This window comes from Bidens hawaiensis, unplaced genomic scaffold (assembly GCF_021521415.1).
Source record: "Bidens hawaiensis isolate Kalapana, Puna unplaced genomic scaffold, B.hawaiensis_p1.1 tig00012550_1, whole genome shotgun sequence".
Classification (NCBI taxonomy): Eukaryota; Viridiplantae; Streptophyta; class Magnoliopsida; order Asterales; family Asteraceae; genus Bidens; species Bidens hawaiensis.
In genome coordinates, this window is record NW_027492026.1 from 161,016 (window position 1) to 178,407 (window position 17,392).

The window sequence follows — 17,392 nt, forward strand, 5'->3', positions numbered from 1 at the left end:
ATGTTACCCCTGGATGTAAGCTACATCCTCCACTGCCTACATCCGCCACTGCTTGAGACCGATGTGCCTTTGCTAGTTTCAGAATTCATTCCAAACGGTACTTTGTATGACCACCTTCACAACGAGACCGACGACTTCCCAATGTCTTTGAAAATGAGATTACAAGTAGCTACAGAGGTTGCGGGAGCACTTGCATATTTGCATTCATCAACCTCCCTTCCAATATACCATAGAGACATCAAAACCACTAATATACTTTTGGATGATAAGTATAGAGCCAAAGTTTCAGACTTCGGAACTTCAAGGTTTGTAGCGATTGATCAAACTCATTTGACTACCTTAGTTAAAGGTACCTTTGGCTACCTAGATCCCAAGTATTTCCAATCCAGCTAATTCACTGAAAGGAGTGATGTTTATAGTTTTGGAGTTGTTTTGGTTGAACTCTTAACCGGGAGAAAATCCGATCTCTTTAGCTAGATTTGGTGAACACAGAAGTCTAGCTACTCACTTTATACTGGCTATGGAAGAAGGGCGTGTTATGTCTATTTGTGATGAAGTGGTGATAAAAGAGGGTACCATGGACGAACCTAGTCTAGTGGCCAATCTTGCAATGCGATGCTTGAATTTGAATGGAAAGAATCGGCCAACTATGAGAGAGGTTGCTACAGAGCTAGAAACCATAAGAACGTCACACATTGCCTATATGGCTCAAACTAGTATGGAACTATGATTCATGGGAAGGAGTTACTGATGTTATCACACAATGAATCAACATTAAATTTTCTTGAGGTTCATTGATATCATAGACTCACAGGTTTTACTATTTAACAAATCTGTGTTGTGATATGATCTTTTAGTAGAACTCTATGTTTTTTATTGGTGTTATGTAATTTTGGGGGAGTAGAACTCTATGTAATCATATTTTTTTTGAATTTGTAAAACAAGTTTTCATTTTATACTCTATTATTAAAACAACAATATATTGTCATTTTTAAAGCCAGATATGCAACGTTTGTCTCAAACTAGTTCAATGGTGCTTCATCTTTGGTAATACATATGCAATGAGTTGTACACCAATAAAATGTTCATTCTTATACCTTTTCAAAGTTGGTTAGACAAAGAGGCCCTTCTTGATTAGTTCTTTATGAACCGTAATAGAAAACATGAATATGATATTAAAGACAGAATTACAGACGACCTTAATTGTTCAATTATCAGTCAGTTTAAGCCCATATAGTTTGTTTATCCAATTAAATCTCAAACAACTTCAATTAACCTAATCAATTACTACAAAGCGATCAATCAAACAACCTTAAAGCTCTAGCTCTGATACCACTTGAGAAAGCATGATAAGAAATCATGATTCAATAACATATGATCTAGTCTTGTGATATGATCAGTTGATATCAATTAGGTATTACTGTGTGTAAGTGTGTTTTGAGAGTAAAATCGAGCAGAGTAACGAGAGAGAAATCAATAAATTCAAAACTCTTATAAAATGATAAGTTACAGGGGTATATATAAAGATGGCGACTCATTCGCTAATCGCTATACAGGCATTTGCTACGCCATTCGCTAATCATCCCTTAGCGAATAGAGGTGCACAAACCGGTTTAAAACTCAAAACCGTTTGGGGTTAAAACCGATTCGGTTTGGTCAAAAAAAGTCAAAACCGGTTTATGATCGGTTTCGGTTCGGGTTGAAACCGATTTCTTACAATGTTACGATCATTTCGGTTCCGGTTATGATCGGTTTCGGTTCGGGTTTCAACCGGTTTTCCCCGGTTTTGGCCGGTTTCGGTTCGGTTAACCAGTTTTGGTGGAAAAAATTACAAACAAGTTCCGAACCTATGGTTTCAATCGGGTCCAAACCGGTTTCTACATAATCAGTTTCAAACCGGTTCAGTTTCGGGTCAATTCAGTTAACCGGTTTATTTGCCCACCTCTATAGTATTAGCGGATGGTCTTATACGTTAAATGCTTCATTCGTTAACATTTCCTAACGAATGAGCCCACAAAACTGTTTATTCGTTATAGAAGCCATAACGAATGGACTATACTTTAATGACAAAACTAACCCCTATACATTAAACTATTACAAAATAAGATAAACAAAGAACGAGACGACTTATGATGTATCAACAAAAAAGTAGAGAGCCCCCACAAATTCCCCTATAGCACCCATTCTCCAAAACCCCCTTTAACCGGTTCAGTTTCGGGTCAATTCAGTTAACCGGTTTATTTGCCCACCTCTATAGTATTAGCGGATGGTCTTATACGTTAAATGCTTCATTCGTTAACATTTCCTAACGAATGAGCCCACAAAACTGTTTATTCGTTATAGAAGCCATAACGAATGGACTATACTTTAATGACAAAACTAACCCCTATACATTAAACTATTACAAAATAAGATAAACAAAGAACGAGACGACTTATGATGTATCAACAAAAAAGTAGAGAGCCCCCACAAATTCCCCTATAGCACCCATTCTCCAAAACCCCCTTTTTTAAAGCCCCGGCGCTGTATTCCCCTTCAATGTCAATACCGCCCACAAGTCTAGTAACTTTTGGTTATTTTGGTAAAAAGATCAACGTGCATTGATGTATTAAGTCTAAGGGTATGTATGGTATGGTGTAATGGAATGGATGAGAGAATGAAATGGACATGAGAATGAAATGGACAATTACCATTTCATTGTCATATTTGGTTATAATATAGGAATGGAATGATCATCCATTTATTATTATTATTATTATTATTATTATTATTATTATTATTATTATTATTACTGCTGCTGCTGCTGGTAATAATAATAAATAATATTAATCATATGAATATTCGTATTAACTCATTTTTAAGACCTGCACGCTTCAACGAGACCTCTAAATCAAATAAAAATAATCATAAATATGTTAAATCGCACATGCATTTTATAAAGCGTTGACTCGTTAAATAATTTTAATAATATTGATAATACGATAATAACTCTAATATAATAATTATTATATTATAATATAAAAAAAATAATAATATAATAAAATTAATAACAATAATATAATAATCGGATAATGTAATAATAATTATAATATAATAATAATTCTAATATAATAATAATCAAATATTTTATTATTATTATTATTGGTGGTGTTGTTGATTCCATTATTTGAATGAATGAAAAAAAAAAGCACATACTTCTTAAAGAATGAAAATCCTATATTTGGAAGGAATTTCATTTATTACGGAATGGTTCATTCCATTACCATATAACAACCAAACATGACTTTTTTCATTCGTTTGAAACGACCATTTCATTCCGGCTCTTATTCCCTTCTACCAAACACTAGCTTATATCATTACAAAGAGAAAGGAATTGCTATTTAAATACAAAGTAGGATCAAACATATAAAAGGAATAACTAATCGATAAGGCAATAATCAAGGAAAGCAATACATTATGAGGTAAAAAAGGTAAATAATATGTTGGGGAGGAAATAATCTCTCCCCAATCTTTTATATTATATACCATCAATTAAACTTCCTAATTCCCTTGTACCGTTACGACTTACGACGCATGATAGTCTCCTATGTCTCTCCTTACAACCACCGCATACAGCAAACCAAACCATGTAAGCTCGTCAAGCACAACTAGCGCAAGTTTTGTATGAACCACGCTGAAGCTTGATGTCACAACTCGTTAAGTAAAATCGAGCCGAGCCGGCTCGAGTGGAGTTTGAGTCGAGCTAGATTTAGGCATAGCTCGGCTCGTTTACATCCCTACTTCAGCCCAAATCTTCACATCCTCTCCAATAAATGTCATTGGTAAGTTTTGAATCATAAAAGAAGACAAGTCAAATAACCTAGCTAGTTTCCTATAAGACCGTTCACTATGGGCTGTATGGGGCCGACTTAGGGAGCCGTGTAGGAGGCAGGGCTGGCTCCGAGAATGCAAAAAACTTTTGAGCCGAAGGCGAAAATTTTTTTGGGCCTTAAATAAAAGTAGTATTTTGTTGGGTTTAAACAATTTAATTTTTAAATAGGGTTTACTTGGTTATAATTTGGGTTGTGTAAAATCTTTTGCTTAAAAAAAGAATTAAACATGTATCAAATGAGACTAGAACCCACAACATCTAGGTTGTGAGTAATACACATTTGCCACTAAACCAAGCTAGTGGTTATGTAATTGTGTTTATACATTAAATATATATATTGTTTTTAGTAAAAATACATATAATTTTTTTTTAAAAAAAAAGTTTCGGGCCTAGCGGGCTGTCGGGACTGTGGCCAACGACCACCCTGCCACACCCAAGGGTCGGCCCTAGTAGGAGGGAACACCACAGAGGGACAGTAAAGAGCAGACGACAAAAGGGGGGGGGGTGTTGTGAATACCAAACGGCTTTGAGGGGGTGTGGGTGGGGTCATCCAACTTTTCTCTCTCACATACATATGTGTGTGTATATATATAATGGGCCAACAAACCACAACAAGACATTATAAAAAGATACAACAAATCACAACGGAATGGAAGGGGCACTCATGGGTATTATCCATGCACCGGTCAATCATGTACTGCCACCTCATTTCTATCGTTAATTATCCACAAATCACAAAGTTACTGGTAACACTTACCCACAATTACCCTAGAACTTTATTAATTCATTTTAATTCTTCAATGGTCAATAATGAATCAAATAATTTGAAAGCCATACACCCTACCCATGGGAGCCTCTACCCCACTTATTTATGACTTGGCTGTGATGTAACACATTTTAAAGGGGATAGTGAATAGCCCAAACGAGTAAATGAGTCGAGTTAAACTTAAACCCTAACCAGGGGCCGAAGGAAGAACAAAGTTAGGGAGTGATAGACCAGCGCAGCCGCCAACAGAGTTTATACATCTTCATACGATTCCTTTCCTTTGTCTTTCAGTTTATTGAATTGATTTTCGCTGTTATTTCTTCAAAATGATTATTAATAAAAGACAACTGGCAATGATGAAAAAAAGGCCGGGCTTACGGCTGCCACCATAGTAATTAATTGGTTGGTAGTAGATTGCTGAAAGCTTCTATAAGGTTATTTCTGAGCCACTCATTGATTGAATTTTAAGTTTATTCATTTTATTTTATTGTGGTTTTTCTGTTAATAATGGTTTCGTTTGATGGTGTTCACTATTTAGGTTAATTGGTAAATGTGGTAGTGTATTGGCTTCTAATTTCATTTGATGCACGAAAGGTGTTTGACAAAATGCCCTGAACCACATGCATTTCTTGAGCCTTGGTCATATCTTCAATTTTATTGATATTTATTTATACACTTTTATTTTCGTCGAATGCTTGTCGGGCTTTAGTCTTACTGAAAGTTGTATTCTTCTTAAAGTTTTTTTTTTTTGGCGTATTAATGCATCTCAGACGAGAAGCCACGGTTAATGGTATTATGCGCTTACTGTTAAAAATATTTTCATCAAAAGTTTGGTCCAGGTTTCCGGCATTGGCGCATTGCTGAAAATAGAATTTTCATGTGTTGTAACTCTTAGAACACTGAAGGATCATTTGCTGCAAAATACAACTTATGAGTTGCTGATAATTTGTCAGAAAAGAGTTGGTTGTATCAGTTGTATTTTGCAGCAAATGATCCTTCACAGATATGTGGTGCAATATTATTGTTCAGAGCTTAACAGAAGAAGAAACTTTACATGTGACCAAATTTTGTCGAGACCCAGATATCCAAATGGAGGAAAATGAAGGGGTCTCGGGAGGTATAACCGCTTCACAAAGGGTTTTGGAATTTCTGCCTTCATAGATTTCCTGGTTGTCATTTGGAGAGTTATAGAATCATAATTGCAAATGAGTTATAGAATCCAGTTAGTTCTGATCAGATTGTGCATACAGACCGATGCAAAAGGCTACGAAAGCAGTGTTGTAATAGTGCATAGGCAACCCTTAGATCAAGAGATCGGAAAAGTTTGTTTAGAGAGATGTTGGCATGTTGCAGTCAACTTTACATTAGTACAACCCAACTTTTTGACTCGCTCATTTTACCATCTCTATGCAGCGGAGAAGTAAACATGTTTGTAGTTAAGGTGACTTAAAACCCTCTTCGACTAAATCTGTCCTTGATGATGTAATTGCTAAGCTTTCTCTCTCTAATCCCAAAGTGGAGGTGATGAGAGAGAAAGGTCGACAGGTGGAACACGTTTGGAATTGAGGTGTGTAAAGAAACTTGTATGTTAAGCGTCAACACTTGTACAAATGATGAATACTGGTTAGATGTGAGACAACCAAGTTTTCATAATTAATAGATATAAATAGTATCGAAATACCTTTTTTTTTCTTGACAAGCCATTCAGAAAACTGTCTTGTGTATTTTGATCTTTTTTAGTAAAAGTCACATCCATTTTAATATACGAAAGTTGTCATAACCAAAACTGAAGATTGTGATTGGCTTATTGTGTTGCTTCGGTAAATCATGTTAGAATTTCTGACATTGTGGCGCATTAGCCTCTATTTCAGCATTAACTAGTACATGAACGGTACCTTTCCCGACCAATATGGGTATAAAAATTGTCATAAACACTTAACCAAACTAAAGATTGTGATCGGTTAATGGAAAACTAATGGTATCCGACCCTCACCATTGACAATGTTACTTCCTCATTCATCATCCACAGTCCGCGTGTCTCGTTGTGTAAGCCCACTTGGTTGACATTATCGTCTTGGTTTATCAAGTTGTTTGGATTCATGGTTAAGGAGAGTGCTTTTGAAATGGCTTGACTAGACATAAATATTTTGGGATTGCTTGTATATCTTTATATTTAAATTCATACGTGATTTTTGTTTTTTCTGATAAAAATAGTTGTTGAACGGCTCAACAAGTGCAAAGGAAAATAAAACTAATTATCGTCTGCGTGAAACTGGTGTCGTTGGCCACACAACGTAGCTTCTTTGCCTCACTGATGCTGCAACCACATGGGATGCTACTGGGCTTCACGCTGGTATATCACATGGCATAACATGAGAGGAAGAGAGAGAGACCAAGAATATAATGTGGGTTCTCTTTGCGGGTGGTCTAATAGTTTTATTGTTTTGTGAAAATAACAAAAATGGCCATTGACCACTAAGGAAAAGCCAAAATAAACATGGGAAACGTCTAATATGTAGAGTTTTCATGAAAAACAAGGGTTTCAGAAGGGGACACATGAGTAAAACGTCTCCGCTGTAGGTTTTTCTCTAATAGCCGAACCCTCATACAATCCAAAGTTAGCTGATGCGGGACATTTTCCAAAAGAAGCGTCTACATACACGCAATGGCGAAACATATGCAGGGACCTGGGTCCCGCTTTTTTTTGTTGCTCCGTTTTCGTTTGAAAACTCTTTATACATATGATAAATTTTTCCGTTTTATTTTGAAAATCTTGAGACCGGCCACCCGTGTTTATGAAATTTGGTATACTTGGCCATCCCTACGTTTTCTTATTCTAAGTTTTGTTATATTTCCTATTTTAGGTTTTGGAAATAAAGGAAAAATTGTGGTTTAAACCCTTGATAAAACCCTTGTTTCTTATTCATTCTCTCCTGACCTCTATCGGTACAAACTAAACCCAACTCTTAACTCCTCCTCCAAGATGTCGTCTCTATTAGCTTCTCCACCGCTGTTCATCCGTCCTGCAACCTCTTCCATTCCTGTACCTTTCCTCTTTTCTTTTTATTCCCAATTTTCATCTCAATATTTCACATTTACTTGTTTTTTTTCTTTTTACTTCAATAAAGTCGACTAGCAGACCCTGAACCCAGAGTTATCGTACAGTTTTAGGGTTTACAGTGTCTCTAATTTGTGCATTTCTGTTCAATTTTGAAGCAAGGCAGGGTGGTATGGAGAAGAATAAGAAGAAACCAGAAATTGGTGAAAGCAGGAGCCAAGCGGGTTTGTTTCGATAAAGAATGCAGGCAAAGCTTAGTTGCTGGGATTGATAAACTTGCTGATGCTGTTTCTGTCACTCTAGGACCCAAAGGTATATATATGTATCACCCATTTCTGTCACTCTAGTTGCTGGGATTAATTATCTCTTATGGTGTTTTTGTGCAGGCAGAAATGTTGTTCTTTCTGAATCTGGATCACTTAAAGTTATTAACGACGGTGTCACCATTGCTAAAGCTATAGAGCTCTCTGATTCAGTAGAAAATGCAGGGGCAGTGTTGATCCAAGAGGTAATAATAATAATAATAATAATAAACCTATCCGGGCCATCAACTGTTAGGGTTAACATGTTCGTTGTTTTACAGGTTGCAACCAAGACAAATGATTTAGCTGGTGACGGGACTACCACAGCAATTGTTCTGTCAAGAGAAATGATCAAAGCTGGATTATTGGCGGTCTCATTTGGGGCGAATCCCGTTTCTTTAAAGAAGGGAATGGAGAGGACTGTAAAAGAATTGATTAATGTTTTGAAGAAGAAAGCGATTCCTGTCACTAAAACGGATGATATTAAAGGTTAACTCTTTGTCGTATTTTAATGTTTTCTGCCGGTGTTGGTAGTTTGGGGGTATGGGTAAGCCCGTAAATGAACTGAACGTTTAGTGAACCGTTCGGCAGGGAAGTTTGTTTATGTTCGTAACATTTTTGTTCATTTAGTTAAACGAATGAACATGGACACATATTGTTCATCTGTGTTTGTGAGCACTTGTTTACATTTTTCCATTTACAGGTCAAAATCCCACCCATCTTTTTGTCCATATTTTAAAAAGTTTTGTAAATAGCTAAGGTGCAAAAAATGATTTCAAAAACTAGTAGAATTTAACATTTGACTGCAGGCTAGTAGAATTTTGACCTAGTTGAACCCTTTCGTCCTGCTTCAAGTAGCATTTTACTTTATTTTATTTATATTTTACTCGTTTGACTTGTTACCAATGAAATACAACCCAAATTGACGTTTTCAAACACATCAAAATTGCAGCCATTGCTTCCATATCTGCTGGAAACGATGAATTCATTGGAAACTTAATTGCTGAAACGATAGATAAAATCGGACACGATGGAATAATATCCATTGAATCTTCATCATCAAGTGAAACTTCCGTTATTGTTGAAGAAGGAATGAAGGCAAGTGATTCAATTAATCTTAATAAATAAATAAATATCAAATTAGAATAACAATTATAGTAACTTTCACATATGCTCTTTATATTTTCTTATAGTAACTTTCACACATGCGCTTTATATTTTTCATTTTCATATTTTAATGTCTATTCAGGAATACTTTCCTACAGATTGACAAAGGATACATGTCGCCTCATTTTGTCACCAACGATAATAATTTGCGTGTGGAGTTTGAAAATGCTAAAGTTTTGATAACCGATCAAAAGATATCGAGTGTCAAAGAAATTGTTCCTTTGTTAGAAAAGTGTACTCAATTAAGCGTTCCGTTGCTCATGTTTGCTGAAGATATCTCGATGTCCGTGTTGGAAACACTAATTGTTAATAAAAATCAAGGTACACTTAAGGTTGCGGTTGTTAAATGCCCTGGTGTCGGGGACCGAAAGAAATCGCTACTCCAAGATATTGCACTCATGACGGGTAATTAATTATTTACTGTTTTTTAGCTCAATTCATGATATTTGGCTAATCATGTGTAAACGTGCTTCGCTCTTTTAACTTACTAGAGCTTGGCTCTAGGCCTGCAAACGAACCAAACCTTCAGTTTATTTCGTCATTTTGTTAAACGAACGAACATGAACACGTTGTGTTCATTCATTTGGTTAACTTTTATATACATTTATTGCTATTGTTGTATATACTTTGATTATAATTTTATATATAACATAATATATATTATGTAGCTACACTTGATCATAATTTTATATGTAATAATTTTCAAAAGCTTGAGCTCGGCTTGTGAGCAGTATTTCAAGCTCGAGTGTTTAGCTTGTTTATTATTTATTTATTTATTATGTACATTTTTTTTTATTTTCTATATATATTTTAAATATAATTTTTATGTATATTATACTATATATTATTTAGTTGTTTTTACTCATAATTTTATAAATAATAATTATTATTACGTAAGTATACATTTAATATATTCAATAAAATTTATATAAATAATAGGCTCGTTTAGGCTCGCTAGCCAGCTCAAGCTTGATAATTGAAGCTCTGGCTCGCGATTGTCTCTTAATTCTTAAACAATCTTATTTTAAGGCTCAAGCTCGTTTAAGCTCAGTTCGATTCGAAACCCTTTTGAGGAGCTGGGTTTAGTTACATGGCAAAACAAATTATTTTTATACGGGTCAAAATGGGCCGGGGTTTCAGTTTGAGCCATTACTCTTTTGTGATAACTAATAAATATACATCATACCCAATATGAACAAAGAAGCTATATTCTTGTAATAATATTCTAACTTTTTCAATACATTATTTAGGTGGCGATTTTCTGTCGGGTGATTTGGGTCTGTCTCTTGAAAGTGCAACCTCTGATCAACTCGGGATTGCACGTAAGATAACCATAACAAGTGATTCTACAACGATCGTTGCTGACTCATCAATGAAAGCTGAAATTGAAGCAAGAATATCACAAATAAAGAAGGATCTTTCAGAATCAGATAATTCGTATCTTTCAAGAAAACTTAGTGAACGAATCGCAAAACTCTCTGGTGGCGTTGCTATTATCAAGGTCAGTTTATTATTGTAATAATACTGTTTTTGTAATGACAGTTAACACATGTATTGTTTATAAAAAGAAAATAAGTGTTTGTGGATCAATCCTGTGAGTTTCAACCCTTCCCGTTTTAGCCCACACCATTACTTAAAGGTGTGCATGGGTTCGTTTAGGTTGGTTTTTGGGTTCAAATTGAACCAAAAACTGAATTTGGTTTTTGAGTTTTTGAAAACTGTTCAGCTTCAGTTTTTTCGGATTTACCATTCGGCTCTGAAATTTTTGGGCTGAAATTGTTTTTTCCCAAAAAGTGAATTTGGGCTTAAATTTGCTTGTTAATTTATATGATTAATTGACTGTTTTCATGGAGATGTAGGATTAAGGTTAAGGACTTTTAGGGAATGTCACTTTGTATTTTAGGTTTAGCACATTGTTATGAAATGCGTTAGGTGCACTCAAGGCGCATAGGCCTTGCTTAGGCCTTAGGCGCAAATAAGCGAGGGCTTGAGGAAAAATAAGCGCACTTAAATAAACATTTAAAATATATTATGTATATGAAAAATAATACTATTCTTCAAATAAAATAAACAAAAGCTATTATATAACATTTAATATCCAAAAGTTCTAAAATAGTCAAGATTCAAATGTGATTCCAAAACTTGATTTACAAAATGTATCAATATAATGCCTTTGACTTCTCCTAGATCTAGGTCTCAATAGCACCCTTTGCGTTTCTTTTGCTCGGCTTTTATGTTCTCATGTTCTTGGCATAGACAATGACGAAGCACTCGCCTAGGAACTAGAAGCGCATTAATTGAGCCTCGCCTGAAAAATGAGCCTAGGCACAAGAAGCGAGGGCTTTTAATAACTATGGTTTAGCATAGGGTGATAGGGACTTAAGACTCTTCTACATTTTAGTTGGATTTTGCATGTGTTTGTTCTTTTGTTTGTATGTCTATTTGGATTCTATGATGCCATATGTGCTTATATTTGACTACGCCACTTTATCACTATATGATTTGTTATTGGTACATGCGTGTTTCCATGTTGCATGCTTTGGAGCCGGGGGTCTCTCTAGAAGCAACCTCTTTATCCTCACGGATAGAGGTAAGGTCGGCCTACATCACACCCTCCACATAGTCACACCCTCCCCAGACCCTACCAATAGCTTTTACTATTTTTGGGATTTACTAGGTACGATAAACATATAGTATACATTTAGGCTAAAATATTTGGGTTACATTATTTATTAAATTCTTATGAATTACTTAACCTTCAAAATAAAGAAAGGAAAATGCATTAGTTTGGTTTGGTTTTTTCAGTTTTAATCATATGCAAAACTGTAACTGTATCAAAAATCTGGTTTTTACGGAAACATAAAACAATCCGTTGGCTTTTTGTTTGGGTCCGGTTAATTATATTACGATTCGGTTTTTGTTAAGGTTGTAACTTATGCATTATTTTTTGGCTATAGGTAGGAGCACATACTGAGACGGAATTAGAAGACAGAAAGCTACGAATCGAGGATGCAAAAAACGCCACATATGCAGCTATGGATGAAGGTATCGTGCCAGGTGGCGGGGCAACATATATTCATCTTTTGGAGGAGATTGCCATTATTAAAAAGTGTTTGAAAGACCCCGATGAGGAAAGTGGGGCTGACATCATAGCATTGGTATGTTCGTTCGTAAAATTATTTTGTAAAATATCTGATAAATTTTATAGGGAGAGTTTCATATGTACCATATGAACTTGTAATATCATATATATGCCCTTAAAATGTAGTTAATGTATTAAGTTTACACGCTTCACTAAAAACAGTTCAAGAAATGACCTTTTTGATGATATATTGAAAAGGTTTAAGTTGTCATTAATTAAAAAACATTAAAAAGGGTATATATGATATTTTGGTTTTGGTATACTTGATATTTAGATAGTTTGTAATGATATATATGAAATTCTCTCTTTTTAAAAATATTTTAAATATCAGATTTGTAAACCTTGTGAAATATCATATATATTCGTAACTCAAACTTAAAATATCACATATGCCCTTAAAAACTTATTAAAAGTATACCAAGTTGTAATGGGCCAACAAATTAAATGAGTATAACGCATGTAAACGAACGAACTTAAACAAACATAAACTAAGGACATAAATGAACGTAAGCGAATGGACATTCACGAACATAAATGAATGAGTGAATACGCTCATGTTTATTCATTTAAATAAGTGAATATATCTTTTGTTTCGTTCGTTTATTAAATAAACGAACACAAACGAACTTCCCCCTTGGTGGTTTACAAACTGTATACTGGACGTTCCATTCGTTTACAGCCCTATGAACTGACATAATCACATAAACATGTTTTAAGTTAGCAAACGTAAATGAGCATTCACAAGCATAAAGAGACGTGTTCATGCTTGTTCGTTTATCTAAATGAACAAAAAATTTTGTCCATGTTCATTTATTAAATAAATGAATTTCTCGGTCACTAAATGTTCGATTTGTTTACAACCTTATTTGTAAAGGTATATATTAAAAGTATTTGATAATTTTGTAAACCATGGATCACAGGCATTGCAAGCGCCTGCAAGATTGATAGCGGTTAATGCAGGGGTCGATGGCGAGGTGGTAGTTGAGAAGATGAAAACACTAAATTGGGAATTCGGTTATAATGCAATGACTAATAAATACGAGGATCTTATAATGGCGGGAATAATCGATCCGTGTAGGGTTTCAAGGTGTGCTCTCCAAAATGCTGTATCGATTGCCGGGATAATATTGACCACGCAAGCTGTATTGGTGGAGAAAGTTAAACAGCCTAAACCGCCTGTACCTCTTCTTCCTGGAATACATCCTTGATGCAGAATGTAGGTGTTGTTGACTGTGTTTGACTTTTTGAGATGAAGAGGTCAACTGTATGTAACAAAAGTCAACTGTCTGTGACGTGAGCTTTTGGTGCCTTATGTCGGTTTACGAGAAAAGCGATTGATTTGGGTGACTGGTATATGAAGTTGGTGGCAGAACTTGAACGTTTTCAGGCAATAATGGTGGTTTTTTGGGCTAAAATCAAGTTGTAATGACATTTACATTTACAATTAGAATCAAAAGGTTTAATAAAACATTTAAGGTCAATTTTGGTGACACGTTTATTACAATCTGTTTGGGACTCTTTAAGCTATTGACAATCTGTGAAGATGTTTATAACCTGTTGACTCAGTTAAAGAAGTTGGTTAAACTCGCCTTGTTTGGTTTTTGATAATATTAGTTAATGTTTTTGACACGAATAAATATACTTTGTTTGAGCTTATCAGTTATTAATTCAGCCTGCTAATAAACATTTCTTTTCTTTACTCCTTAACTTTATTAAAATAAAAATGATAGGGTTAGGGTTACGATTAAGAAGAAGCTAGGAGAAAAGGAAGTATAATTCTCTTCGATAGCCGCCAGGGATATCGGTTACTGAATATAAACCCAAACATGCAATTCCAAGTTTACAAATGACACCCACACAAATTAAAAAAGGCCATATTGGTCCTCAACCATGCAAACATAAAAAGCACACCCATAAAGAAAAGAAATAGCAAATGTAAAACGTATCAAGACTTCCTCCTCAACCACTTTTGTCCTCAAGAGTGAGCTCGGAGAAATATGGAAAGCGTAACTTCATATCATCGAAGAACTCCCAAGTAGCGTCTTGCACCGTTGGACCCTTCCATTGCACTAACACCTTCAAAGCCGCACGATTCCCACGCTTGACTAACTTTCGCTCCAACATAGCTTGCGGCTGAAGTAAAAATCGGGGTTCCCTCGGCAACGGAATCACTTTAGTTGGTGGACCGACTGCCTCTTTTAGCAACGACACATGAAAGACCGGACGTATTTGAGCTTCTTCCGGCAAATCCAACTTATATGCCACCGAACCCATCTTTTCCAAAATTAAAAATGGACCTAAATACTTGGGTGCAAGCTTAGAATGTTTATAAACCCGTAAAGAGTTTTGCATGTGAGGTTGTAACTTAAGATAAACCCACGTACCCAGTTCAAAACTCCTCTCCGATCAGTGTTTATTCGCTTGCTGCTTCATGCGATTTTGCGCCTTCAACAACGACTGTTTCAAGACCTTTACTGCAGCCTCTCGGTCTTGCATCATCTCATCTACCTCTTTATCCACAGCATCCTTGGGAATGTAAGGGATGTGTAGAGGCGGCCGATAGCCGTACAGGGCCTCGAAAGGGGTTCGCCCTAAGGACGAATGAAACGATGTGTTATACCACCACTCCGCTAGCGACCCCCATTTAACCCACGTATGTGGTCGCTCCATCACCATACACCTTAAATACCCTTCCAAGCACCGATTCACAACCTCGGTTTGGCCATCCGTTTGAGGATGGTAAGCCGTGGACAACTTAGCGTCCACCCCTTGAAGATGTAAAAATTCTTTCCAAAAGGAGCTTAAGAATAGCGGGTCCCGATCGGAGACGATAGAACTTGGGCACCCGTGTAATTTATAGACGTTGTCCAAAAACACTTGAGCCACATCCTTGGTAGAGAACGGATGACCCAACGTCATAAAGTGGCCATACTTGGTGAGTCGATCCACCACCACAAAAATGGTGTCCTTGCCTTTCACCTTTGGTAAACCCCAAATAAAATCCATTGATATGTCCGTAAAAATCTTGTCCGGAACTTGTAACGGCTGTAACAAACCGGGGTAGGCAACATTTTCATGTTTGGCCCTCATACACACATCACACACTCGTAATACCCGTCGCACCACCTTAGTAATCCCTTTCCAGAAGAATAGGCCCTTTACCTGTTGAACCGTCGCTCGTACCCACGAATGACCCCCGATTGGCGACTCGTGACATAGTTTGACTATATCTTCCCGTAACCCCCCATCACCTCCTACCACCATTCGCTTCTTCTTAGATAACCATCTTCCATTCCATGAAAAATGTTGAACATTGCCTTCTGTTTCTATTTTTTTAATGACATTTTGCACGTCAATGTCCCCTTGTTGACTTTCAATAATTTTTTCCAAAAGTAAAGGCTCAATTTGTGATATCACAGTGGTAAACAATTCTGTACCTTGCACCCGAGACAAGGCGTCCGCCGCAACGTTTTCTTTTCCCTTTTTGTACTATATACAATAATCATAACCCATTAGCTTAGCAAGCCATTTATGTTTTAATGGGGTGGTCACTTTTTGGGTTAGGAGATGCTTGAGGCTTTTTTGATCAGTGCGAATAATGAATGCACTAGTGATGAGGTAATAGTGCCATTGTTTAACTGCCATCATGATTGCTAGCAATTCTTTTTCGTAGACCGAGAGAGCATTTTGTTTTGGTGATAAGGCGCGGCTCAAGAATGATACCGAATGTCGATCTTGCATCAGGACTGCCCCTACCCCTCCTGCTAAGGCATCTGTTTCGATGACAAATGGCTTGGTCACGTCCGGTAACGCCAATACTGGGGCCGACGATAGTGCTCCCTTGAGGCGTTCAAATGCGTCATGAGCCTCGGGATTCCACCGAAATGCGTCCTTTTTTAACAGATCAGTTAATGGTTTAGCAATCATCCCGAAGGAGTGGATAAATCGTCGGTAATATTCGGCTAATCCCAAAAATCCCCGGAGCTGCTTAATTGTTTTTGGAGTAGGCCATTGTTGCACTGCCTCTATTTTAGAAGGGTCCGTTTTCACTCCTTCCTTTGATATAATATGACCCAAGTACTCAACCGCCCGACCACCAAACACACATTTGGACTCTTTGGTAAACAACTTGTTTTCTTGCATTATGGAAAGGATATTTTTCAATTGTTGTATGTGATCATCTTGAGTACGGCTATAAATGAGGATATCATCGAAAAACACCAACACTCCTTTTCTAAGTAGGGGTCTAAATATATGGTTCATGAGAGCTTGAAATGTTGCTGGGGCGTTCGTAAGACCAAAAGGCATAACGAGAAACTCATAATGTCCTTCGTGAGTCCGGAACGCCGTTTTATAAACATCCTCGGGGGCCATCCGAACCTGATGATAACCAGACCGTAAATCTAGTTTTGAGAAAAACGATGCCCTTCCTAACTCGTCCAATAACTCCTCAATCAACAGAAGCGGAAACTTATCTTTGACCGTTGCTTCATTTAACCGGCGATAGTCCATACACATGCGCCATTGACCATCTTTTTTCTTTACCAACACCACCGGAGCCACAAACGAACTCCGACTATTCTGAATAACCCCCGAATCCAACAACTCCCGAGTAGTTTTTTCGATGACATCTTTTTGCATGGCAGGGTAACGGTATGGACGTTGGCTGATCGGCTCTGTTCCTTCCTTCAATACAATTTTGTGATCGAAAGGCCTCACCGGTGGCAGGCTCAACGGAATTTTGAAGACCCCCGAAAACTCCGATATGAGGCCTCTCCATGGGGATTCGTGTGACTCGTTTGGTATATCCACCACCTTTGTTTGGTATGTATCCTCGTATGTTCCACCTGCCAATTGTAGACTAAATAAATGGACTTCCCCCCTTTTTGAGTGTTTGGTTAACAATTCATCCGTTTTTTCAAGTGAACATACAGAAAGGATATTATTTTCTAGCCCCTTGAGCTCATACGGCTTTCCCCCACTTCAAACTTCATAGTCATATTCTTAAAGTTACATAGTGTAACAACTCGGGTTTTCCATATAAAAATTTACACTTACGACCCAACCCGTTTTATGTTCGAGAAAT

At 36.7% G+C, this 17,392-nt stretch overlaps 2 protein-coding genes and 1 non-coding gene across 3 annotated transcripts; 2 read left to right on the plus strand and 1 right to left on the minus strand.

Annotated features, from left to right (window-relative positions):
* LOC143541325 (chaperonin 60 subunit alpha 2, chloroplastic-like) lies at positions 1–13,631 on the plus strand. Its single transcript, XM_077034175.1, has 9 exons — positions 1–305; positions 7,862–8,007; positions 8,082–8,203; positions 8,279–8,486; positions 8,950–9,095; positions 9,263–9,569; positions 10,415–10,665; positions 12,122–12,322; positions 13,227–13,631. Exons 1-9 carry the CDS (start codon positions 1–3, stop codon positions 13,512–13,514), a joined length of 1,974 nt encoding a protein of 657 aa, XP_076890290.1. The 3' UTR covers positions 13,515–13,631.
* On the plus strand, positions 4,986–5,087 carry LOC143541335 (small nucleolar RNA snoR113). Its single transcript, XR_013136745.1, has one exon. It is a non-coding gene; the product is annotated as a small nucleolar RNA snoR113 (small nucleolar RNA).
* Positions 13,632–14,265: 634 nt separating the features above from the next.
* Positions 14,266–14,580, minus strand: LOC143541326 (uncharacterized). Its single transcript, XM_077034176.1, has one exon. The coding sequence runs from the start codon at positions 14,578–14,580 to the stop codon at positions 14,266–14,268; it is 315 nt and encodes a 104-aa protein (XP_076890291.1).
* Positions 14,581–17,392: the final 2,812 nt, after the last annotated feature.

Bases quoted from the DNA above. Each gene is read 5' to 3' on its own strand.
- LOC143541325 (XM_077034175.1), top strand. From the start codon at position 1: ATGTTACCCCTGGATGTAAGCTACATCCTCCACTGCCTACATCCGCCA. The intron at 9,096-9,262 runs GCAAGTGATTCA...ACTTTCCTACAG, and splicing joins TTGTTGAAGAAGGAATGAAG to ATTGACAAAGGATACATGTC. The intron at 9,570-10,414 runs GTAATTAATTAT...TACATTATTTAG, and splicing joins AGATATTGCACTCATGACGG to GTGGCGATTTTCTGTCGGGT.
- LOC143541326 (XM_077034176.1), bottom strand. From the start codon at position 14,580: ATGGGTTCGGTGGCATATAAGTTGGATTTGCCGGAAGAAGCTCAAATA.